Source organism: Zingiber officinale, chromosome 1A (genome assembly GCF_018446385.1).
Source record: "Zingiber officinale cultivar Zhangliang chromosome 1A, Zo_v1.1, whole genome shotgun sequence".
NCBI lineage: Eukaryota > Viridiplantae > Streptophyta > Magnoliopsida > Zingiberales > Zingiberaceae > Zingiber > Zingiber officinale.
The window spans coordinates 22,148,562-22,176,535 of NC_055987.1; the positions used below are offsets into that span (position 1 = coordinate 22,148,562).

The following is a 27,974-nucleotide window of genomic DNA, read 5'->3' on the forward strand; positions in this document are numbered from 1 at the left end:
CTAAGTTTAGAAAGAACCTAATTTCAGTTTCTAAACTATTATAGAATAGATATTGTGTCTATTTTGATAACAAAGTTGTTATCAAGAAAAATAGGGAAGTTATCTATTCTGGTATGTTGGTTGACAATTTATAATCCAATAACTCCCACAATGCAACAAATGGAAATCTTCTAACTTTAAGAGAAAGCAACCTTCGGAAATGAACCAATTATATCTTTGGCATCTAAGGCTAGGTTATATTAACTTGAGTAGGATTCATTGGTAGCTGACGAACTTTTGGGTTCATTAGTAATGGAAATCTTTCCAACCTGCGAGTCTTACTTGGAAGGAAAAATAACCGAGAAAGCTTTTAAGTATAAGGGGTATGGAGCCAAAGATACAGTGGAATAGGTTCATTCTGATTTGTGTGATCCTATGACAAGAGTTAGTATCTAATATTCCGTCTATTTTACAGACAACTATTCAAGATACAAATACATTTACTTGATGTGCCGCAAGACTAAGTGCTTTGATTAGTTCAAAGAGTACAAGGCTGATGCGGAGAAATGTTAAAGTAAAAGTATTAAGTCACTATGGTAAGATCGTAGTGGCAAGTACTTCTTGGGATAATTTAGGAGTCACTTATCAGAAGTCGGAACTCAATCCCAACTAGCTGCACCTAGTACACCCCAACAGAATGATGTAGTAGAAAGAAGGTATAGGACTCTTATGGAAATAAGTAGATTGATGATGAATTAATTACCAAATTCGTTTTAAGGATATACACTAGAAACAGAAGTGAACATAATACCTTCTAAAGTCAGAACTCTCTACTCCCATAGAATTGCATAATGGGCGTAAGCCTAGTCTGAAGCAAATTCGGATTTGGGTGTTCTAGCACATGAGAGACACTGATAAGTTGGACAGGAGTTCACTTGTTTGTGAGTTATCCTAAAGAAACGAAAGTAGGTTTATAGTCTTAAAAATCAGAAGGTCATTGTTAGAATCAATGACCGGTTTTTAGAAAAGGACTATGTAATAAACCACAAGCCCATTAGTAAATTTGTTCTTAAAGAAATTATAAAGGACATGTCTAATTTAGTACCAACTATACAAGATGAAATATCACAAGAAACTGCAACACGTATCATAAATGATACACAATTATAGACAGTGCCTAATCGTAGTGGGAGGGTTGTCAAACAACCTAAAAGATTCATGTTTTGGGAGAGTTTTTTTTGTACTTGATCCCAAATGAACATGAGCCTGATCTCGGACATATGATAAAGCACTCCAAGATAAAGATGCAACATCTTGGCAAAGAGCAATGAATATAGAATTAGAATTCTAATAAAATCTAGAAGCTTGTAGAACCACCAGATGGTGTAAAAGCCATTGGGTAGAAATATGTCTACAATAGGAAAAGATGGATAGACAGGAAGGTGGAAACTTTCAAAGCAAGGCTTGATAAAAAAGGAAACTTTTTCACTGGTAGTCATGCTTAAGTCTATCCGGATTCTTTTATCTATTTAGCAAGTGGATGTCAAGACAGCATTCCTTAATAGAAGTCTTGAAAAAAGCATCCATACAAAGCAACCAGAAGGGTTCATTGCAAAGGGCAAAGAGCATTTTGTGTGCAAGCTCAATCAGTCTATGGACTGAGGCAAAACTTCAAGGTCTTGGAACATCCGGTTTATCAAAGGAATCCAGACCTATGGATTTATTTACTAACCGGATAAGTCTTGTGTATACAAAAGGTATGATAGAAACGTGGTGATATTTCTTGTATTATACGTAGATAACATTTTTGGTAGTTGGAAACAATATCAAAATGTTGTCAGAAGTAAGGGTATGGTTGTCCAAACAATTCGATATGAAGGACTTGGGAGAATGAATATATTCTTGGGATCAAAGTAATAAGGGATTGCAAGAAAAGAATATTATCCCAAGCTTCATATATTGAAAAAAAAAATCCTTGCTCGTTTTAAGCATGCAAAACTCCAAGAAAGGTTTCTTACCTTTTTAGCATGGATTAACTTTATCTAAAGAAATGTCTCCGTAGACATTAAAGGAGATAAAGGATATGAAGGCAGTTCCTTATGCTTCGGCTATGAGAAGCCTAATGTATACAATCGTATGTCAGGTCGGATATCTATCTATTTTGCGGGCATAGTTAGTAGATATCAGTAACTCGACAAGGACAATGGACTGGTGTAAAGCATTATTGAAGTACCTTAGAGGCACTAGAGATTATAGCTTAAAGGCAGAATTTTGTTCTAGTTATGCAAGGATTTTAACATCCAATCGAAAGGGACAATAGTAAGTCAACCTCGGGGTTTTGTGTTTACTTTAGGAGGTAAAGTCATAACTATGGAAGAGTGATAAGCATAGGTGTTTTTCTGACCATAGAAGTTTAGTATATGGCAAGCCTCTGAGGTAGCCATAAAAGGCCGAATGACTCAATAACCTCAAGATGGACTTAGATATGATTTCGGTTTGTCCAAAGATTATTACAATTCATTGTAATAATAGTGGAGCATGTAGCAAACTCGAAGAAACCATAAGTCTATAAGGCGTCAGATGAGCACAAGTACCACACCCGAAATGAATCGTAAACGAGAAGAAAAGTTGTTGTCTACTAGATTGCATCAAGTGATAACCTAGAAGATCCTTTCACCTAAAGCCCTTAAGGCAAGAGTGATGGACATGTTGAAGGTTGGGGAATCGATGTATGGTAGCGATATATAGCTTAGTCTTTTAGTATAAGTGGGAGATTGTTATGTATATTAAAAGCCTAGCTTTTGGTATAAACATTTATCTAGAAATAAGAATCACATTGGTCAAATGTCTACATTCTATAAATGTAGTTGCTCAATTAATTTATATTGTAGATAATACATGGAGGTATGGTGTCACACGATCGTTATAGGTTCCTTATAAATTATAAATAGTAGCTCACGACCAAGATAGAAGGAATAAACCATGGAAGGTCATAGGTAATTAGGTATTAGTTTATCTTAACTATATAATTACACTAGTACACTTAGAGTGATCAATTTCTTTCTTATCATCATTCGACACATGAAGAAGGAACAAAGACAAGATATTTCATACTCTTCCATATATAACAAGCACATATATTTGATATTTATTTCTTTAATTTATCAATGGGTGTGATTTAGTTCGATAAATCAATAAGGGATATGTTGGGAAATGATATCACTTATAGTGTGTGTTGTTGATTATGAAGGAAACCGTGTTCTAGTAATCTAGGTTGAGAATGTCCCAAGAGGAGCTCATAAGGATTGTCAGTTAAACCCCGCAGTGGACATCCCGACATATGAGGTTGAGTGGTACTACTCTTGGACTAAGATATTAATTAAATGAGTTGTGAATTTACTTACTTTATTAGACATTCGACATCTTAAACAGTGGAGACCACACTTAATAAGAAGGAGCCCAAAATGTAATTGGGATCAGTAGTTCAATAATAATTCTTTATTGAATGAATTATTATTGATAGGTTGTTAATTGTTGTTCGTAATGCTTAATTCCAAGCGAAACCAAAACCAATTCTCCTCCTGGTCCTATCGGCCTCTTGTATATAGAGATTTATACCCACCACATACCCACCTTCACCCATCCTAAGGGCCGACCAAGCTAGGGCCGGCCATGGTTTGGTTCATGGGTGAATTCTTGTGGCCGACCCTATTAAAATAAAAAGGAATTTTAATTTTAAAATTTTTTCTTATGTGGATAACATGATTTAAAAGAGAGTTTAAAAATTTAAATCTTTCCTTTTATAAGATTTTACAAAAGATTAAGAGAAGAGCTAAATCTCTTTCCTTATTTGTAGATTAAAAGGTTGATTTTAATTTTGGTAAAAACTTTTCTATTAATCATGTTTATTATTTAAAAGAAAGTTTAAAAATTAAAAATTCTCTTTTATTAGTTTCTACAAAAGATTAAGAAAAGATTTAATATCTTTCCTTATTTGTAGATTAAAAGAGATTTTAATTTTTAGAGATAACTTTCTTTTTATCCACATGTTAAAAGAAAGATTTTAATTTATAAAATTTCCTTTTTATTAACCAATCATGAAGAGAAAAATTATTGGAGAAATTTTTTATAAATTTCCGAAAGCAAATAAGGAAGTTTTAATTTGTGTTTAAAATTTTATTTACTTGGAAATTTTATGGTGTGGCCGGCCATTGTAAATTGAAAAGAAAAATTGTTTTTTAATTAAATAAATTTTCCTTTTCAATGGCAAAAGAATTAAGGAAGTTTTTATTAAATTTTCTTTATTTGCCAAGACCAAGGATTATAAAAGAGGGGTAGAGAAGGCTTCATGGTGAATAACTCTATTCTATTTTCTCTCTCTTTTCTTCCTTGGTGTGGCCGGCCATCCTCTCCTCCTCTCTTCTCTTTGATGGCCGAACCTCATCCTTCTTGTGGAGATTCATATGGTGGCCGGATCAAGTTTAGAGAAGAAGAAGAGAAAGAAAGTTTTGTTTCTAGCATCCCTTGGAGCATGGTGGTGGTGGCCGAACCTCTTCATCCTAGGAGAAGTTTTGTTGGCCGAAACTTGTAAGGAAGAAGAAGGTACTTGGTGGTTCTCATCTCGGAAGATCGTTGCCCACACAACGTCCGAGGTTAGAAGAGGAATATGGTAGAAGATCAAGAGGTCTTTCTAAAAGGTATAACTAGTATTTTTCCTTTCCGCATCATACTAGTTATTTTTGGAAATAATACCAAATACAAGAGGCATGCGATTCTAGTATTTCGAATTTGTTTTTGAGGTTGTGTTCTTTTGTTTTTTTTTCTTTTCCTTGTGATTTGATTGTTCTTTTCGGTTGACCTAAAGTTATTTAAGGAAATTAAATATTAACTTTCCTTAAAAGGCTTTGTCTAGTCGGTGGTGGTTGTTCCCATATTCAAGAAGGTCATGTGCCTCGCCACTTCAGTACTGGAAGCCAATTTTAGAAATTAATATTTAATGAAATTAATAACCTAGGTGATTTGGATCGAACGTGTTAAGTTCCGCAGGAGATCCGAGTCTAAACCTAAAAGAACAAATAGATTAAACTTTGGATCAAACGTGTTAAGTTCCGCAGGCGATCCAAGTTTAATTTAAAAGAACACATGGTATCTAGGAAAATGTTCAGACCTTTGTACAAAATTTTTGTACAGTGGAACCATTAGGTTTTCTGAGTAGCAACCAACAGACCGACCGAGCGGAAAAAGCCGACCGAGCATCTAAGTTCGGCCGGCCGAGACAGGCCGAGCAAGAACAGTCGGTCGACCAGAAGAGGTATTGACCCCATAGCAAACAAGGCACAGTGTGCTCGACAGGTGAAGACCGACCGAGCGAAAGAGGCCGAGCGAAAGAGGCCGACCGAGTCTTGCACTGTTTGACTCCTCACAAACTCTAGCATATAATACGGAAATACTTTGTGATTATATGAGGGCTTAACTAAATTGGCAGGAAATGTCTTCTAGAAGCTTGTACAGGTTTGCTAAACGATAAAAAAGGTACATCTGGGGTACGATAAAGATTCCTTAAACTATTTTCACAAGTGGTGCTTACGTCATCTCATAACCAACTTCAACAAACCGGGGTCCACCTCATGACTGTGGAGGTCAAGTGAAGTGGTATAAAAAGGGGAATCCTTTCCACTGACCAGGTATGCAATCATTCTGACACAACTCAAACCCTAATTTTCATCTTCTTCCAGATTACTTCCTCTTTTCGCCGGAAACTAACTTGAGCGTCAGAGGACCTAGCCAGGGATTCCCACCCTGGTCTTAGGTCACTAACGCTTTGTCGATTAGTCTCATTGTGTGCAGGATCGCGGGATCATCTCATTCATCTGATCGCTAGATCTCTACTGATCTTGGGAGTCATCACACCGGCGTTCTTTTCTGGGAGGTATTATTTATTAGATCCGCTTTGGTTTTCTTGGATTAGTGATCTTATCTTCAAGCGCAAGTGAGGTCCGCTGTGATTTTCTTGAATCCTCCCTTGTTCATCGGTATCCGAATACACCATCACCTATCGCCGCCATTATCCATCGCCGCCCAGTGCTTCATCTCGCAAGCTCTAAGACAGGATCAATACTTATGATGTGATATATTAAAAATTATAAAAAAAATCATTGAGAGATTTAACCATTGAAGATGTCTTAAGAATTTTATTATATTTATGATATAACATTGATATGATATATTGAAAATTATAAATAAATTTATTGAAAGGTTTAATTGGGGATGCTTCTATTTTTTTATAGTTGATTATTTTTAATTCGGGAAAATAAATAGCGAAACTTCCGCGAAGCTTCCGCGAAAGTTCCGCGTAGCTTCCTGCGCACATTTTTTCTTTGCGTTCATAATTAATGACCATCACGATCGGGGCCCACACGATATGAATTATGGAAGTTAACGTCTGCGCGACTGACTTTTTGTTTGGGTAGGCTGTAAGGCAGAATTTTAAAAACAGAGCGTCAGAGAGAGGAAAAAAAATTGTAAGGAAACCCAATAAGAGGCGGAGGACTTATCTTATTTATATTTCACTAAAAATAAAAAAAAAATAAAAAATATTTTGGAGCGTATTTAAAAAATAACTTAATGAAATTTAATTTTAGAACAAATTAAAATAAATTAAATATTATCGATATACAGTTTACAATAAAATGGGCCCTATATAAAACAATTTATCAGTAATTGTAGGTCTCTTGACAAATTTTAACAAGTCTAACATACATAATCACGCCTGGAAATTTGCCCTACAATAGCAGAATAGCAGTTCTCTGACATTGTCAACAGGGAACTTATGCATCCTTATAAAAGGGTGTCATACTCCCTCACGGTGGATACATCCCCAAGGCAACCCACGCCATCCTTTCTCTATCTTTTCCCTCCCTGGCTTCTCCGCGCATCGTGAGGCATGGCCGCGCTACAGGCAGAAGCTGCTCACTCACTCCAATTCTCGCCTCCGGCCGCATCTCGTCCGCCGGAGGAGCCCAAGGACGGTAAAGACGACCATCCCTTCTTCTCTTGGCTCTCCCTCGCCGCCTTCGCCTTCTTGACCTTCAACACCGCCATCGCGGTGCGTAGGTCGATCGACGACCCCGGGGCCCTCGCCTTCACCGTCGCGTCCTACGTCGACCTCCTCTGCTTGTTCTGGTGCCTGAGGAGATTCGAGTGGGCCAACGAGCGGGACAAAGGGTGGCTAAAAATGGCTATCTGGCTGCTGGCCTCGCTGCTCACCGGAATGTTCAGTTATAAGGTGGCGGCGGTGATGCCATGGCCGGTGGCGGCGATCTTGTGGGGTATGAACTGTGCGACAACAATGGGCGGCTTTTATGCGTTTTTCCTGCATAGGGAAAACTCTCCGGTTAAAGAAGGGAAAATTTAATATGAAGAAGTAACTTTTATTCCAAATAAAGCCGTTGAAATTCGATGTTCAAGTATAATGGGTGACAATTAAAAAAATTAAAAGATCGTTATTTTCTAAATCATCAAAGAGAATTTTTTTTTAAATTATAGTAATTATAAAATATTATAACAATTATGATTTCACGGATTTGATTTACTCATCTATTATTTAGAAATCAATTACAAAGTTGTTTGATTTAGACGTGAAATAATAATAAGAATAGTTTTAAAGGAAAAAAAGAAGTCTAATAATTAAAAAGCAAAACAGAGATGTTAATAAGACACGATTAATTTTTTACCAATATACTTAAACACTCATCTAATATAGAACTAACAGGTTTGTTCTTCATATTATATTTTCCCTTCTTTAATCGGGGAGTTTTACCAATGCTTTTTTTCCGTCAGGTTTTTCCGCATAAGGAATACTCTTCTATTATTAAAGAAGGGAAATTATAATATGATAAAAAATTCTGTAATTTTTATTCTCGATAAGCGGTAGGAATTTAATCAGTTTAAGAATGATACAGTGTGTGGGGAATGATCTCAAAAATTACGAGGGACTGATAGCAAAAATTATGAGGGGCTGATAGCAAGATAATATAGGGGTGGATCCTCTAGTCCGTAAAGGTTGGATCAATTTATGATCCAGTCTTTATATTAGTGAGGGACAATGACCCCCCACCTATTAACAGGTTGGGGTCATTACCTCCCACCAATTCCCTTGTCCCGATCTAGGAATGAACCAGGACAAGGGGATCAAAGGATCCGTTCCCGATAGCATAGTAATGAAAGTTAAAGTGGCATGATAATCGAAGTCAAAGTATAAGTAGTTGATCGTTCCAGAGTTAATCGGACACTCGGACTTCAATTCTCTCTACTTGTCATGTATATAACTTCCATTTTACATCTAGTCAGTCGAACAACCAAGGTTAGTTTTTTTTTTTTTTATGGACATGATTTCTAACTTACATCCGCGTGGTCCCAACGTCGGTTGGATAATCAGGGCTCTATTTCCACTCCTCATATTCATAACTCTCTATTTACATCCGTCTGATCTCAACGTTGGTGGGATCTTCGGAGCTTAGTTCTCCACTCCTTATGGGCATGACTTTTAGTTTATATTCGGTTAGCCCCAAAAGTCGGTCGGATAATCAGGATTTAGTTTTCCCACTTTTCATGGGCATGACTTCCAGTTTATATCCGTCTGACCCCAGTGTCAGTCGAATTTTCAGGACTTGATTCTCCATTCCTTATAGGTATGACTCTCAGCTTACATCTAGTCAACCCTAGAGCTAGTCGGGCAATCGGGGCATAGTTCCTCGCTCCTCATGGGTAAGGCTCCCAGCTTACATTTGCCCGACCCCGGTGAGTGAGCTAGTCAAACAATCGGGGCACAGTTCCTCGCTCCTAATGTCTCGGGCGGCTGACAGATCAGACGAGTGAGCGACAAACCGAGCAAGTGGTCGACTGAGTATTCGGTCATTTGAGCTAAAAACTGAGCGGTTGGGCGAGCGTGTGGTCAGACGGGCATGTAATCGAGCAGACGAAGAGGCCAAGCGAGTGAACGCAGAGTGAGTGTGCAGCTGGATGAAGAGTTTAAACGGGTGAGTGGCTGAGTGAGTTTGTGGTCGGCCGAGCAGAGAAATCGAGTGGTCAGGCGTGTAAACGATCGGGAGAGCTGAGCGGTCCGAAAGGCCGAGCAACCTAATGTCCCGAGTAGGTGAAGGGATTGAGGCCTACGAAAGTCATAGTTTTCTTAAAATAAATTTACCCCACCTCCGGTTGTGCTTTGAAGTTTTCTCGGGTCATCCGTTTCCTAGAATACAATGGTGAACTGTGATTCCCACCTAGCACTGATGGTCATGACCAACTAAGAGATACCCGACTGTTATCACGGGTACTTCGTCGAGCAAGAGATGCATGACAGAGAAGGAGAGGTAGAGAGATGGAGAGCTCCTGTTTGTGTGTGTGTCAGTCTTTTGTCGATGATAATATCCTCCTTATATAGGAGCTCAGATCAATTACAACGTCGATGATCGATTAATGATCATTAATCCTTAATTTAATGCACCTATTACACAAGCAGCAAAAAGGTTTAAAAGGTTTATATGGTAAAATGTTGATTATTTTACTTAGGCAAATTTTGCCCCGACACATTCAACACGCGTAGGTCGTGCTCATATACAAATTAGCTTAGTTCAGTACAATCTGAGCTCTAGATTTACACCCCCTGCGCACTCACGCATAAGAGAGAACCTCTCCCTATATATTTATTCACATCATCAATGTATATGAATTAATATAAACAAACCAATATACCTTGAAACTTCTAATGTGGGGCTAAAGTCTCATTTATAATTAAGGGGGTGTTTGGTTTAGGGGAATAGGAGTGGGGAATGAGAATGGAATGAGAATCATTGATTGTCATTGTTACTGTTTGGATTATAGGAATAGGAATACAAATAAGGGAATGAATCCTTGAAATTGGGTAATCATTCCCATGTACCTCCCCTTCAATGAGTCATTACCCTATTTTCATCAATCAAAATATTCCCTTATTCCAAAAATACCCTTGACCTAAAATTAAAATTTTCTCTCTTAATATTAAATATCAAAATATATTTATTTATTTTTTCTTTCATATCACTTCTCTCTCCTTGTTCTCTCTCATTATATTTTTTCTCTCATCATTTTATCGCACACTTTCTCTCTCCTTAATTTCTCCTATCACACTTTCTTTCCTCTTTTTTTTCTCATTACACTTTCTTTCTCATCATACTTTCTCTCTCCTTAATCTCTTCCATCGCACTCTCTTCCTTTTTTTTCTCATCATACTTTCTCTCTCATCATACTTTCTTTCTCCTCAATCTCTCCCATCACACTCAATGTTCTCTTTTTTTCATTACACTTTCTCTCTCTCTCATCACATTCTCTCTCCTCATTTTTCTCATTATATTTTCTCTCTCTTCATCCTCTACCATCATACTTTCTCTCACATCATATTTTCTCTCTCATCTTCTCTCATCATGCTCTCTCCTATCACACTCGCTCTTTTCTTATTTTCTCTCATAACATGTTCTCTCTCTTCATTCTTTCTCATCACACTTTTTCTTTCATTATTCTCTTTCATCATATATTTCTCTCACATCTAATTTTTTCTCTTATTTTCCTTTAAGGGTAAAAAAAGAAATTTTGATTTATTCCGATAGAACATATGGAACTAACCAAACATTGCTTTTAAGAGTGATATTTATGTTCATACCCATTTCCATTCCATAATACAATGATTCTCATTCCTATTCCTATTCCTATTCGTAGGAAAGAACCGAATACCCCCTAAGTCTCTTTCTTCTTTTACTTTTTCTCTATTCACATCACATTTATTGAACACAAACCTCATATGAAGAATCGTTAGTTGCAACTAGACAAGAAACATTTAGTAGGCCGATTGAACTGATAAACTTTTCGCTTGAGGTGGATATATGGTCTTTCGTTCGAAGATGAATTATTAGAATTATAGGGTTATAAACAAAATTTTACATTAACAATATATTAAAATATATATATATACCATTAACTTATAAGGGAAAATATTTCCACTGGTACTGGACCTTTTAAATAAAATTGGAATATAAAACCATCATAATTTAAGTCAAAAGGAAATCCTTTCCGTCCTAACAATTCGAGTGAAATCAAAATCACGAAATGATAATGCAAATTGTCAAGTGACGTTATGCTACTGTGACGTTAAAATAGTGCCATATGGCATTAAGGTTTCAAGTGAATTCATTATTTTGTCTGACTGACCAAGACGCAACGAGCTTGGCATACGGAAAAAAAACATCGGAAAGAATGAGAAAACGAAGAAAAAAAATCTCCAAACAGACGTACAACAAAGAAGCGGCCGCTAAAGACGACGAGCGCAGTGAGCGGTTAGTGCCCAATAAGAATAGAGGACGCATACAATTAACTTTAACTTTATAAAAATAAAATAATTTAATTAAATACGACTAAATTAATTTTCTTATATATAAAATTAGTGTAATTTAAAATAGACTAAAATTTAATATGATACCCCATCCAAAACTCTCGAGCGGCTTGTCTTGGTGACTCAAATGCTCCCACTTCTTTTCTTATACCTTTACATTCCAACCCGGATAGAAGACTAGTTTGCTCGATAGAAGTCTTCTGATTCAGATTTGAATTAATTTTTTTTTAAAATAAAATATAATTTTTTAAAAAATATTTTTTTATATAAAATATAATTTTTTCACTTGTTGAGATGTAAAATTATTAATTAAATTTTTATATTCATGTTTTGATAACCTAATTTAAAGAAGTATAAATTTTAATGTATTAAATAGAGTATTATTATTAGATATAATAATACATCTCAAGTCGATAATAAATTTACAATTCAGTTAGCCAAAAAAAATAAATGCATTCAAAATTATTTAATAATGAAGAAAGATAAAAGTATATCTAATTACTTAAATGAAAGATGGAGAGAACAATTTTTAAAAAAAGGAATAAAATTGAGAAAATAAAAACAATAAAATAGGATAACAATAGAAAAAAAGTATGCTCTCATTCTACTTAGCATCATTGGCAAAGCACAATAAATAAATAAAAAAATATATGTACAAAATGATAAAACTAAATACAATCCTTAGAAAATAAAGATGTCAATGAGACTAGACCGGCCATTATCATTTATCAAGAACTAAATGGAAGCCTTTTTAGGCACAGAGCAAAAGAAAAAATAAACTATATTTTTCATCACCTGAACCATAGTAGTTGTAAATGATAGAATGGAGATAAAGAGAAGATCAAACAATTTATTATTGTAAATATATCTAAATAAAAGTTAAATTTAATATCTATCAAGGAAGTAAAATGGTAAAGCTATCTAACTCCTTATTGCTAAAAAATAATAAAATCTTCCATTTTGATTAGACACTATATATATGAATACATCAATATTTGAATTTAATCAAAGAGCATAGTAGCACTAACTGGATCAACGTGTTAATGTTAGATGTGATTTCTCCTCTCCAATCTCAATGAGCAAGAGAAGTATAGAGAGGGAGACTTGGAAAAGGGGAAGAGGGGAACTCAAAAAAAAAGTTTTTTTTTATTTTGTATAGTATGGATAAGATAAAAAATTTCTAATTTATGTTCTTATTGATCAAAAGAGAAAACATCACCAACGAATAAGAAACTTAATGAAAGTAGACTAGAATTGAGAGATATTGAAGAGGAATAGATTAGATTTTATAAAAATAATATCCATAATTAAAAATAAATTTAATTTGTTAAAAAATAGAGTCCCTTTGTGACTCTATCCATTGGATATCTTTGCAAAATCTGAAACTTTGATCAAGATTGAGATCATATAAATATTTAATCACGTTAACCATATTCTTTTCTATTCTCTTTTAAAACATATACATAAAAATATATTTAATATATTAAAAATAATGCCCTAATTTTTAGAAAATGAAATTGTGCAATCTTTTATCATGTGGACCTATTCTTTTCTATTCTCTTTTAAAAACACACAAAAATATATTTAATACACTAAAAATAATGGGCCCCAAAATGCTAGTTTGTTCCCTGGAAGGAACGTGATATAACGTTCGACTGTAACATCTCGGCAAGGACCACTACATCTCCAGAACTCGGGTGTAGTGCTAAATATGTAAGAGTTCACATTGCAGGGTTTGATTATAATGTATCGACAAAGATCGCTACATCTCTGCGAGAACTTGGGTATAGTGTTAAATAAGCAAGAATTCTCACACCATATGTTAAATAAGAACAAATATGATAGGAAAAATAATAATCTAAGATTTAGAACATAGAACATAGGAATCCTCACTAGCAAATCAATAGAGATAGTAGATACAATGATTAGGAGAAGAATTAGTATTTTGTGTGTACACGAGACAAAATAAGTAGACGAAAAGGTAAAGTTGATAGAGAACTCGAGTTTTAAGTTATGGTACATAAGAAAGAGTAAAGTAAGAATGAAGTGGATATTGTTGTAGATAATTATTCTTAAAGAATGAAGTTGTAAGAGTAGTTAGAAAAGGAGATAGAATTATAGCCCTTAAGATAATAGTGACAAAAGAAACTATGAACATAATTAGCATATATGCACCGCAAGTAGGATTATATGAAGCTACCAAATCAAAGTTTTGGGATGATTTAGATGAAATATTATAAAATATTCCATCAAATGAAATAATTTTAATAGAAGGTGATCTAAATGAGCATGTTAGAATGAAAAATGAGGAATATGAGGGGATATATGGGGGTTATAAGTTTGGAATAAGAAATGAGGCAAGAAAAACTATATTAAATTTTACAATAACAGCTAATACATTTTTCAAAAAAAAAATATTTAGTCATATTCAAAAGTGGAAATATAAATCACAAATTAACTTTCTTATGGTTAAGAAGAAGGATAGAAAGATTTGTAAAGATTGTAAGGGCATCCCTAGAGAAAGCTTAACTACCCAACATAGATTAATAGTATTGGATATACTATTAGTACCCCAAGATAGTTTTGATGTGATCAACCAAGCTAGGTTAGGTCATGTTGATTTTTAATCATGTGTCTAAGTATGCAGGAACATAGGAGCACAGGACGTCGAGCAAAGGATGGAGCTAGCGAGAAGGACGACACGGGAGAGAGTCGACGGGCTCGGTGCGTCTGAGGGATGAGGTGATGCAGAAGAGTACACTGACGGACAAGAAGGAGGCACGCAACGTTTCTAAGGGACAAGAAGCCGGAGCAGAAGCTTACTCGAGAAGGCCGGAAGTTGGGTTTGGGTGAGCTCTATTCTGGATAGCCGAAATCACCCAAGAGAGCGAAGCAGGAACGAAAGAACCGGGACCAAAAGTCAACAAAATATTCACTTTTTGGTCTAGGGCGCCCCGACTTAGTCCAGGGCGCCCGGACCAGACCAGGGTGCACGAACCAGTCTAGGGCGCCCGGACCAGACCGGGGACCCGAACTAGTCTGGGGCGCCCGGAACCCCACCTGGCCCTCATAATCAAAAGTTTAGCCAAATGCAACGTGGCACGTCCCATTGCGTCGAGGATAAAACTTTATCCCCTTTCTCGCGTCTGGAATCATTTAAAGCGCCTCGAGCAAGGCTATATAAACAGCCCTGCTCCCAGAAGCTAAGTATAACAATAAATTAGAGAAACAACACTTTTGATTAGTTCTGTTTGAGTTTAGCTTTCTATTTTTAAGCTATGACTGTTGTACGAGACTTCTCCGTCCAAAGGAGAATTTAGTGGGTTATTAACTTCCTTGGATTAACAAGCTCTTTGGTTGTAACCAAGTAAATCGGTTGTACCTCTCCTTTTCTTTATTTAATGTCTTAATTCTTTTTATGTAAGTGTTTTATTTAACTAAGCTATAAAAGATCGAGAAAGGTTGCGTTTATTTTTGTGTTGGCTATTCACCCCCCTCTAGCCAGTCACCTAAGGAACCTATAAGTGGTATCAGAGCCTAACAACTTTAGAAGGACTAACCGTTGAACGACGTACATGAGATGGCCGGACTGAGCATCTACCCACCAAAATTCGATGGGAAATTGGCGAGCTGGAAAAAGAAAATAAAGGTATTCTTTAAAACTAATTTTAAATTACTTTTAATAATGAAATTCGGTTTTGTAGCACCTGAAGGTAAAAAATAATACCAATGGACAAAAAAGGAGTAAGATGACTTCGTGGCAAACGGGAAAGTAGAATTCTATCTATTGAGAGTATTGACACCACAAGAAGTCAACTGAATCGGAGCCTACGAGTCTGCCAAGGAGCTCTGGAAGAAATTCCTGGAACTACACAAAGGAACCTCGAAGGCGAAACTCACGAGACGGGATCTGCCTAGAAACCAGATCAGCAACCTTCGATTCGAGGAAGGCGGAACTGTTGCACACCTTCAATCAAGGATCAAGGAGCTCATCACCGAACTCACAAATCTCGGAGAAAAGGTAAGCAACCAAGATTCGTTAAGGTACACACTTAATGCATTCCCTATAAGCACTGAATGGACATCATTAGTAGATGCTTATTAGAGCAACTACATTGGAGCATTATTCAGGTGTTATAACGTTCATAGAATGTTAAAACCAATGCAGGAATAGTTATAACATATATGGGACCCACACAAATATTGAATGCATTCAATGTATATTTTTATATTTTTTAATCCCTATGTGGCCCACCATAAACTTATTATTATTTTTATTTTATATATATATATATATATATATTAAAAAAATCATTTAAACGGATAACAATCAACGGATAGTTTTTCAATATTTTTTTAACGGATAGTTTAAAAAAAAAATCTTAGTTTTTAATTTTTCAACGTAATGGATATTAATTAACACAATAGATCATTTTAATTTTTCAATGGCTATTTCAAGTTTCAATGGATAGTTTTTTTAAAAAATATAAAATTTTATCTATAAATACTCATCACCTTATTTCAATCTTTCAATACCTAAATTCCTCTAAAATTCTTTCTCATATTTTCCTTTGAAATGGATGAAAATAACTGAGATTTTTTTAGAAATTTTGTGAATTACCAAAAATTGCCAGAAAAAAATCCTTCTTCTTAAAATTCACAAATTCCACCAAATTATCCATATTTTTCATATCTACCAAATTATCCACATAATCCATACCCACCAAATCCATATGGTTTATATCCACCAAATTATCCATATAATCCATATCCACAAAAGTATCGATCTATTTCACATGCAACTAGTATGTCTTTTACATATCCACAAAATTACCCATTATTTTTTAATAATATATTTAAAAATAATAATATTATTATTTTAAATAATAATTATTTACATTGTGTAAATACAATTGAAATTGTATTAAAAAATAAAGATGAATGGACAGTGGGCCCCACAAATAATGAAGGTTAATGTTAAAACGAATGCAAGAGAATGAATGTGTTAATATAATGTATATGTGGCATGTGAGTCCCACACTTTTTGATGAGATGGTGGGTGTTATAACACCCACCAATATGGATGCCCTTATATATCCAAGGACTTAGAAATAACTACCTTAGAAGAATTATTTTCAAATTTTGAAGTTCATGAAATGAGATGTGCAGATCCGAAGAAGGAGCCAAAGCACAACATTGCCTTTAAGGCAAAGATGGATGAACAAGATTCAGAATTCTCTCTCGATGATAATGAAATGGCGCTAATGGTACGTAAATTTAAAAAATTATTTAAATTTAGAAAAACTAAACCCTGCAGGATAGAAAAAGAAGAAGGATCAGATGCTACCACTATGATGAAGAAGGACACATAAAAGATAACTACCCTAAATTGAATAACAAGGACAAGGGAAAGAATAAGAAGCTCATCCAAACAAACAAGTACAAGAATCTAAAGGCAACACGAGAAGAAACGTAGTCCGAATCATAGATTGAAGCCATCGTCTGACTTGTGCTAGTGGCAAGTCATAAAGAAGATGAAAATGAAGCAAGCTCGTCCGAAATGAACATCGAAAGTATTGATGAAGGGGGAGCGACATCGAAAGAAAACAACATTTTAGGGGGAGCTACGGATAACAAGATTGACGAGGTAAGTCAGGTGCGATCTCTTCCTCCTTCAAGTTCCTCAAATAGTACCACGCCTCGCAAGGATACGATCCACTACAAAAATAAAATTTTACATATATCGATCCTATATTCCACAAAGGAATGTACATAAAGTCTAGATCGAACAATAATGTAAAATCCTAAAACTAATACAGCTCCTGCTATATTTAATTAGTACAATCATGCACACACATAAAATGCCCTCGACATGTCCGAGGGTCCAATCACACACAATCACAATAGGTCATAATAGTTGGAGCCTGCAACCACAGAGTTAATCTATTTGCACATCCTGCTATTATCCTGCCTAAAATATGTATGACATGTGCATAATTAAACTAAAAACCAAACACACAGAGGTATAACCTAGCTCTGATATCAATTGTTGGTTGTTACTCGGAATACCGTCCTAGTTCCCCTATACAAAAATTTTTACAAGCATAGAACTATCCTAGCTACCCATGTGTTCTACTAAAGTTAATTTGGATTGCAAACGATGCTTAACATTATTAATCCAAATTTCCCTTTAGAAGTTAAACTTGGATTGGGAACGAAACATAACATTCTTACTCCAAGTTCAACCGATGTGATCTTCCTAAGTTAAACCATATTACAAAAGTTATCAAATATCTATTTCTAAGATTGGCTTCCAGGTTAAACATGGCGAGGCACTAGGCCTTCTTGGGTATGGGATCATCCACCACTTCCTAGACAAAACCTCACAGATAAATTGGATATTTAACTTCTTACAGTAAATTAAGTTTAACTATAGAGACCTCAATAGAAACACATTATCAAAACATGAAATCGAAAAATAAAATCGATAACAAAAATGATAACTTAAATCGATAACCTCTTATGTTTGGTTTTACAAGATCTATACAAAAGAATGAACTAGTCATGATGCGGAAACTAATAACTAGTTATACCTTTCGTAGCTTATAAACCTCTTGATCTTCTATTGTATTCCTCTCCTTCTCTTGAACGTCGTGTGGGCGACGATCTTTCAAGAGGTAGTCCACCCAAGCTTCTTCCAAAGCTTCCAAGATCCGGCCACCAACTTTCCTCCAAGGGATGCTAGACAAGAGAGCTTCCTTCTCTTCTTCTTCTCCTTCAAGCAACCGGCCACCAAGAGATCTCCACACCAAGATGCCGCCGGCCACCAAGAGGGAAAACAAAGGAGAAGAGAGAAAGAGCAAGGGTCGACCACCAAGGAAGAATAGAGAGGAATAGAAGATGTTTTATGAGGTGAGGCACCCCCTCCTTCTCTTTTATATTCCTTGGTCTTGTTAAAAAAAGGAAAGTTTTATAACAAAAAATAAAACTTCCTTTTCTCCCATGACATGGTCGGCCACAAGCTTGTGCTCCAAGCAAGGAAAGATTTTAAACAAAATTAAAATATCTCTTTTAAAATCCCTTTTGTGGATAGTTATAAAAGGAATATTTTATAAATTAAAATCTCTATCTCTTCTAAATCCTTTTATGGATATCTATAAAAAAAAGATTTAAAATAAAACATGGTTATAAAAAGGAAAGTTTTATAATAAAAATTAAAATCTTTCTTTCACATTATAGATAACTACAAATAAGAAAAGATTTCAAATCTCTCTTGTATTCCTTTGTAGAAAGCTATAAAAGGAAAGATTTTAAAATTTAAAACTCTTTTTTTAAAACCATCATAAAAGGAAAGTTTTTAACAAAATAAAAACTCCTTTTATTTCCTTTTGTGACCAATCTAAAAAAGGAAAGTTTTATATTAAAATCATCCTTTTAAATCCTTTTTATGGATCTCTATAAAAGAAAAGATTTTACAAAAAAATAAAACTTCATTTTCTTCTTGTGTGTGGCCGGCCCCTTGCTTGGGCACCAAACAAGGCTTGGCCGGCCCTAGCTTGGGCTCCAAGCTTAGCTTGGCCTTCCCCTTGCTTGGTCTCCAAGCAAGGCTTGGTCGGCCCTAGCTTGGGCCTTAAGAAGCTAGGCTTATGGGTGGATATAAGGCTTTATATAAGAGGCTACAATAGGGACCTAGAGGAGGAATTGGTTTTGGTCTTCCGATGAGCTTGAGCTTCCCGTGTTCGCCCCGAACACCCAATTCAAGTTCATCAATAATATCTCATTCCACTAAAGAGTTATTATTGCACTACCACACCAATCCCATATTACAATATGTGTTCCTTCTTATCATGAGTGTGTTAGTCTCCCTGTGTTTAAGATATTGAATGCCCACTAATTAAATGAGTTACTGACAACTCACTTAATTAATATCTAGCTCCAAGAGTAGTACCACTCAACCTTATTGTCATATCGGACTAAGTCCACCTGTAAGGTTTACATGACAATCCTTATGAGCTCCTCAAGGGGACATCATCAACCTAGATTACTAAGACACAGTTTCATTCTATAATCAACAACACACCATATAAATAATATCATTTCCCAACTTATCGGGCCTATTGATTTAACGAACTAAATCACACCCTTTGATAAATTAAAGAAATAAATATTAAGTATACGTGTTTGTTATTATATCATAATTAAGAGTACACATTTCCATAATAACAGAGGTTTTGTTCTTTTATATAGTCAGTATAAAAAAAAACTACCTCAAATGGTCCTGCTCAATACACTCATAGTGTACTAGTGTAATTTTATAGTCAAGATAAACTAATATCAAATTACATTACAACCACTCCAATGGTTTGTCTCATTCCATCTTGGTTGTGAGCTACTATTTATAATTTATAAGGAACTGATAACATGATCTTCTGTGTGTCTCCTCACACCATGTTATCTTCAATATAAATTAAATGGACAACTACACTTGGCATAAATGTAGACATTTGACCAATGTGATTCTTATAAATGTTTATACAAAAGCTAGACTTTTAGTATACATCCTAACACCTCGCCACAGTCTAGAAGTCAATTAATGAAATGAATGTTTAATTGACTAACTAATAAGAATTTAATTAAAATACTTTCAATGTTTGTCAAAAATAGTTTTTTTTTAAAAAAAAACATCACTTATATGCAGAAAAAAGTTAAAGTTTTTAAAAATTATTTATCTTGCAAATTTTTTTAACACTTAGAAGTTATTTTAACAAAAAGTTTTTTTTTAACTCAAAGTTTCTTTAAGATTAAACTTTTATTTTTTTACCCTTGGACTTGTGTTTTAAGATTTTCTAAAGTTATCTTTAAGTACCCCATTTTTATGTGATCAAAGGGGAGAAATGAAGATTAAGTTTAGGGGGGGTAGTAATTGAATATTTTGAAAAAAATTTAAATTTTTTTTTGCACTTTGTTGAATAGTTGCAAATTACTTTTTGCTTTGCCCTAACTTAACTTGAGTTGCTCACATCAAAAAGCAGAAGATTGTTAGTACCCCAAGGTAGTTTTTATGTGATCAACCAAGTTAAGTCAGGTCCAGTTGATTTTTAACTTTGTGTTTAAGTGTGCAGGAACTTAGGAGCACAAGAAGTCGAGCAAAAGACGCAGCTAGCGAGAAGGACGACATGGGAGAGAGCCGACGAGCTTGGTGCGTCTGAGGGACGAAGTGCTGCGGAAGAGTATGTAAGCGGATGAGAAGAAGACGTGCGACATTTCTGAGGAACAAGGAGTCAGAGTAGAAGCTTACTTGAGAAGGCTGAAAGTTATGTTTGGGTGAACCCTATTCCGGATGGCTGAAATCACCCAAGAGAGCAGAGCCGGAGCGGAAGATCAGAACTGAAAGTCAACAAAATGTTGACTTTTCGGTCCAAGATGCTCGGACTAGACTGGGGCACCCAGACCAATCCAGGGTGCCAGGTCCAGTCTGGGGTGCCCGGACTAGTCCAAGGCACCTGGACTCCGGGTGCTCGGAACCCCTTTGGGCGCCCGGAATCAAAAGTTTAGCCAAATGTAATGTGGCGCGTCCTATTGTGTCGGGGATAAAAATTTATCCCCTTTTAGGCACCTGGAACACTTCCAAGCACCCCAAGCAGGGCTATATAATCACTCCTGCTCCCAGAAGCTAAGTATAACAAGAAATTAAAGAAACAACACTTGTGATTAGTTCTGTTTGAGTTTAGTTTTCTATTTTTGAGTTGTGACTGCTATAAGAAGCTTTTCTGCCCGAAAGAGACTTTAGTGAGCTATTAATTTCCTTAGATTAACAGTCTCCCCGGTTGTAACCAAGTAAATCGATTGTGTCTCTCCTTTTCTTTATTTAATTTCTTAATTCATTTTATGTAAGTGTTTTATTTAACTAAGCTATAAAAGATTGAGAAAGGTTGTGTTTGTTTTTGTGCAGACTATTCACCCCCCTTTAGCCGGTCGCCCATGGGACCTACATATACGTTTCAAACATAGTATCAATAGAAAGAAAATATATATGACTACTAAAATTAAGTAGTGAAAGTTAAAGGATAAAAAATAAAATATATTTAAGGAGAAGGTAAAAGTATAAATATTTGGTGAAATATACCGTGACTCTAATATAATATGGAATAAGATGGTATCAAAGTTAAAAATAGTAGCTAAGAGTGTATTCGATGAGTTAAAGAGACATGCACTACTAAGTAAGGAATATTGATGATGGAATGAGAAAGTACAAGAGAAAGTGTAGGAAAAACGAATAACTTATAAGGAATTATATATTTATAAGAACGAGAAAAACTTTAAAAAAAAAATATACAATAGCCAAGAAAGAAGTTAAGAGAGCGATGAATGAACTAAAGAATGAAATTTTTAAACGATTATATCAAAAATTTAATACAAAAAAGGGAAAAGAGGCATTTATAGAATAGCTAAAGTGAAAGAAAGAATGACAAAAAAATCTTATCCAAACAAAATGTATTAAAGATGAATGCAATAGGACACTAGTAAATGATGGAGAAATAAAATAACAGTGAAAGATATAGTGTCATCAACTTTTTAATGAAGGTTTAGGTGATTAATTCAACTTAGATAATTCAAGTAGATCAAATGAGCATAGAAATTTATTTTTTTATCTTAGAATTCAAACTTTAAAAGTAGAACAAGTTTTAAATGGGATGTACAATGGAAACGTCGTTGGACTAGATGATATTCCGATAAAGGTATGGAAGTGTCTAGGGAAACAAGGTATTGAATGACTTATAAAATTATTTAACATGATATTAAAAATGAAAAAAAAAAATTGATCAATAGATGATAAGTACTCTAGTTCCCTTATATAAGAACAAGAGATACATACAAAATTATGTAAATTATAGGAATATTAAACTAATGAGTCATACCATAAAATTTTTTTTAAAAAAAATAATAGAAAGAAGATAAAGAAGGAAACCATGATAACCGAAAATCAATTTGGCTTTATTCTTGGAAAGTTGATAATAGAAACTATACATCTTCTTAGATAATTAATTAAAAAATATATAGAGCAAAAACAAGATCTACACATGGTATTTATTGACTTAAAAAAAAATTATGATAGAGTCTCAAGAGAAATTATATGAAGAATTCTAGAAAAAAAAGGTGTTGGTGTAACATATATTGAACTACTTAAGGATATGTACAAGGATGTAACGATAAGAGTAAAGACTATAGGTGGAAGAATTAAAGCATTTCGAATAAAGATAGGGTTACATCAAGGATTAGCTCTAAGTCCCTATCTTTTTGCACTAATTATGGATGAACTTACTGCACACATTCAAGACATGGTACCGTAGTGCATGTTGTGTGCAGATGATATTATTTTGATAGATGAAACACGTGAATGAGTAAATGCTAAACTAGAATGTTGGCGGAAAACACCAGAAGGAAAAGATTTTAGACTTAGTAGAATAAAGACAGAATATATGGAATTTAAGTTTAGCAATATTAGACATAATGAGATAATTGTTAAGATAGGAGACGATGACAAGTTGCCCAGAACTAAGAGCTTTAGATATTTAGAATCATTTTTGTAAAAGGATAGAGAGATTGAGAGAGATGTCTTATATAAATACAAGCAGGATAGTTGAAATAGAGGAGAGCGTCGGGTATTTTATGTGACCATAAAGTACCTCTAAAACTTAAAAGAAAGTTCTATAAAATAATAGTTAGACCTGCTATATTATATGGAGTTGAATATTGGGCTATAATTCGAGCACATGAGTAGAAGATGAAGGCTACAGAGAAGAGAATGTTAAGGTAGATGTGTGGACATACAAGGATGGACAAAATAAGAAATGAGAGTATTAGAAAGAAAGTCAGAGTTACATTTATTGAAGGAGAACTCTGAGATACACGTTTAAGATGGTACGAGCATGTATTTAGACGATCAATAAATGCTCCAGTTAGATGATGTAAAAATATGACAAACATGCATATCAAATGAAAAAGATGAAGGCCAAAAAAGACTTAATTAGCAATAATAAAATAAGATTAAATTTATTCAAGTATAGATGATGATGATATAGTAGGAGATAGAGTTTGATGACATAAAATGATCCATATAGCTGACCCCACTTAGTGGGATAAATCTTTATTGTTGTTGTTATTATTTTTGTATAAGGGACCGTCTGAAGAAGGAAAGAAGAAGATTTTTTAACCCATTTAAGTCCTCTTTCTCTCATACAACATCTTGACTATTAAAGTAAGGGGGTCAGAATAAATCCAAGGGTATCTATGTTGGGGGATTGTTTGTACAATCTTCCATGGGTTAAGGTTGACCAGTTTAACTAAGGTTGAGTGGATTTGAGCTTGAGTTTTGATGTTTGGACAATATGTATGAAAAATATCTAAAAGTGGTCAAGTAGGTCAAGGTTGACTGGATACTTGACTGGCAAAGTCCTAACTCAAGGGTTAGGCAAAGGCAAAGTCCTAACTCAAGGGTTAGGTAAGAGAAAGTCCAAGTGGTTCAAGGAAGACCACATGTTAACAAAGGAAAGCCTTAACTGTGATTAGACAAAGGAAAGTTCAAGTGGATCAAGGAGAACTGCATGTTAGCAAAGGGAAGTCCTAACTGCAGTTAGGCAAAGAAAAGTCTAAGTGGGTCGAGGAGAACTGCACATTAGCAAAGGGAAGTCATAAATGTGGTTAGGGAAAGGGAAGTTTATGTAGGTCAAGGAGGAATGCACTTGGTAAGAAGAAAGTCCTAACTGCGGTTATGCAAGAGGAAAATCCAAGTGGGTCAAAGAGGACTGCACTTGGTGATCGGAAGTCCAATGGGAAGTTGGCACAAGATGGAAAGCCCAAATGGGTCCAAAGGTTGACCGAACACTCGGTGAAGAAGTCTCAACAAGCCACGGTTGATCAGATGTTGGGCAAGGGAATCCTAGACTTGAGTTAACCAAGTGAGGGTTGGGCAATCGATTGGGTTAATTCCAATTAATCAGGTGATCGATTGGGCATATTTCCTCACGACGAACAATGAGTGTCTTAATCAATTAGGTAATCAATTGAGAGCACACTTGATCAATCAATTGATCGATCAAGAGGAGTTTTTTCGTGAAGCACAGTAGCTTCCTTGTGAGGAGTTTAATCGACTAGGTAATCAATTGGGAGGATGTCACGAACGCATAGTGGGCTTCGTAATCAATCATGTGGTCAATTGAAGCCAGGTAATCAATTAGATAACCAATTAGGATAAGTAGAAAAGAATTGTTACTAGGTTTGAATGGCCAGATTTGTTCGGATCTAACATGGAAATCGATTAGGGGTAAGGTCAATCGATTAAGAGTCCTAATCTACGAGATAAAAGGCGTTTCTTCGAAGGATTCATCATCATCTTCTACTCCACCACTCTCTGCCATCTCTTGAAGCTTCTTGGAGACAAGTGTTTCTGCACTTTCTAAGTATCAAAAGGCAATTTATAGCAACAAGAAATCAAGAGCAAAGGTCATTCATTGTTGTATTCATTTTTTTTGTTTTGTTGTATTTCTTATTGTATCTCTCATATTTGTTTGTGTATTTACTTGTACAAGTCTTCTCCATCTCCTAGAAGGAGTTTTTCATAGTGTAATATGAGTTAGGAGAGTAAACCCTTGGATTAGTCACCTCAAGGAGGTGGATACCAAGTAAAATCAAGGGTTTTAGCATTGCTTCGAGTTTTCCACTACAAATCATCATCAACAAAGTAAATGGAGTTGATCACCCTCCCTCTAGCTCCCGAAGTATCATAACAAGTGCTATCAGAGCTAGGTCGCTCTTCATTAGACTAATCGCCAAGAGAGCAATGAGCTAGAAGAAGAAGAATAAGTTTGAATCTTGAAGCCCAAATTTCAACAAGTCCATAAATTATCATTCAAGAGCTCAAGTTCAAAAATGGAGTATCAAGATGGATTTGAATATGATATCCAAGCACCTATACTATTTGAAATTGGAATCTTCAACCTTTGGAAATCAAGGGTTGAAATTTTCTTTTGATGGATATAAAGCAAATAGAGGGTTTTGAAGCTCTGAAAGATTCAAAGGGAAATCTCCTAAAGAAGAAGAAATGGAATGAGGAGCAATTCAAGAGATGCGAGATCAATGAGAAAGTAATCAAATTATTGGTTAATTTATTGCCAAGCTCTATTTTGTATAAAATTAGAGAATTTCAAGATGCCAAGGAGCTATGAAGTAAATTGACAAAACTTCATAAAGATCCATCCTCAATGGACTGCAACGACAAATGCAAAGAGGGAAACTCTTTGTTTTATGTACATGAGGATTCGGAGGTTGAGAGGTACTCAACATCCGAGAATAAAATTGAAGAGTCATCCACCTCAAGGATTGAGGGGGAGCGAGGCTCATCCATACCGATACAAGAAGAAGCTTCTACTTCTAGATCAAATAAAGAAAAATGTGTCACCCCTACAAGCAAAGGTATACATATTTCAATTTGTAAAAATAAAAAATCATATTATTTGCTTTGAACATAGGGAGAATGGACATTACAAGAGCAAGTGTCCAAAGTTGATCAAAAAGAAAAGTCAAGTGGCACCTAAGGGCAAGGAGAAAATAAATGAGGTCATCCCCGTGGGAGAGGGTCGGAAGGCAACTCCTCTCCCACAGACGACTTCAAATTTGATCCTGTCTAAAACTTGTGGAGATGACACACCGAGTATATGACGTTGTTGTTGACCGTGAGAAGACTCCAAGCTAGAGAAAAGATGACACTGAGCACTCCTTTCTGCAGACACTACAGAGAGATCAAAGGGAAGCATTAGAGGGAGAACAAGGTAGGGGGTTCTTAGTGCAGGTATTCTGACACTCAAATCAGAACAGTAGTCGAGCAAAAAGTGGAAAAGAAGATGAATAGTAAATACGTGCGTGCGTATGAGCATAAAAGTTAAAATTTAAGTTACCTGACCAATGAAAAGAACCCCTTTTTATATTGTCTCTCATAACCTCTACAATAATAAGATAATAGAGAATGTCTGGTATCATAATATGTTGTACAATCATCCTCTGAAAATGCTTACGTTACATCTATATAAACCATCTTTTATAACCTTCGCATTGATGAGGTGGCTGAGAATGAATGATGTTAGGTAATGGAAGATGTACGACCACTCTTATAGAAGGCTTCATTGCATGTATATGTCAAAGTATCGGAATATTCCTTGGTGGGTAGTTGTTATTCTCTGATTGGTTGTTACGATTTCCTGATAACGCTATCCCTTAGAGGCAGTCTGACCGACCCTGTATCCAATCGGCTGTATGATAGGAGACTTGAGCATTAGAAGTGGAGAACTGAGCCCCGTAAATCTGATCAGTACTGGGGTCGATCGACTATATGTTATATGCCTTGGTGCTGGGAACCTGGTATTAAAGCAATAGGGAGCTAAGTCTTGTCGGTCCGGCCGGCACTATGACCGATTGGTTGTATACTAAGAGACTCACCTTTGAAGAGTAGGGAGCTAAGCTCCGTAAGTTCGACCGATGCTGGGGTCGACCGGCTTTATACTGAGAGTCTTGGTGCTGTAAAGTAGGAAGTCAAGCCTCGTAAATCTGACCGACACTAGGGCCAATCGACTATATAGACTTGGTGTTGAAAAGTGAAGAGTTAAGCCCTGATGAAAAAAAACTTATTCAACTATATCTACTCTAACTTTACCTATAATATCATCTTAACTTTAATTATTATTTTACATTAATTTTGACTATCACATTATCTCTGTTCGCTCACAACACCATATCATATAATATGAAGAAAAAACTTGTAACTTTTATTCTCAATGAGCGGTTGGAATTTGGTCAGTGTTTAAGTATATTTATCTTTTTATTAAAAAATTTAAAATATATATTTTCATCGACAATTTTATCTCAACTCATAAATCCATATATTCTATCGTATGAAAAATTACTTATTTTAATTAAAATATTATATATAAAATAATACTATATTAAAATATACCTATCGATTAATTTTTTTAAAAAAAATATTAAAATCAACTTCTAATTAATTGTTATTCATAGTTAAATTTTGAATTTAAAATTTCTAATATTATTATATTAAAACTAAGTTTAGAAGTTGTCATCAAAGTTGAATTTGAAAAGTTTAAAATTTGCAAATAAAGCTAATTTTCAAAAATGATTTTAACTTTCAAAACTTAATTTTGAAAAATCCAAAGAAATTTTTAAAACACTTAGTTTTGACTTGATTTAAAAAGAGGTATTTTTCAAAAATTAATTTCAAAATAAGAATAAAAATAATTAACCTCTCTCTGAATCTGACATTACAAAATATGTCTAACCAATTAGCTACTCACTGACTATTAGAGGATAACAGCTTTCACTTGGTTAGTCAAGTTAAGTCTAAGCATCAGGTAGTGCTTGACTACACTAAATGACTTAGCTTGATTAATATCTGTTTGGTATTTTAACGCCCAGACTTATGTCAATGCACTGAAATAAGCATCTTAAGTCAAGATAATTTGCTTATGCATCTCACCCCTTTCTATGTTTGGCAATCACAAACAAG

At 35.0% G+C, this 27,974-nt stretch overlaps 1 protein-coding gene across 1 annotated transcript; it reads left to right on the top strand.

The window, feature by feature from the left end:
* The first annotated feature begins 6,836 nt into the window (after nt 1-6,836).
* On the top strand, nt 6,837-7,557 carry LOC122020670. Its single transcript, XM_042578682.1, has one exon. The coding sequence runs from the start codon at nt 6,923-6,925 to the stop codon at nt 7,391-7,393; it is 471 nt and encodes a 156-aa protein (XP_042434616.1). The 5' UTR covers nt 6,837-6,922; the 3' UTR covers nt 7,394-7,557.
* Nucleotides 7,558-27,974: the final 20,417 nt, after the last annotated feature.

Coding starts and splice junctions, on each gene's coding strand:
- LOC122020670 (XM_042578682.1), top strand. CDS start 6,923: ATGGCCGCGCTACAGGCAGAAGCTGCTCACTCACTCCAATTCTCGCCT.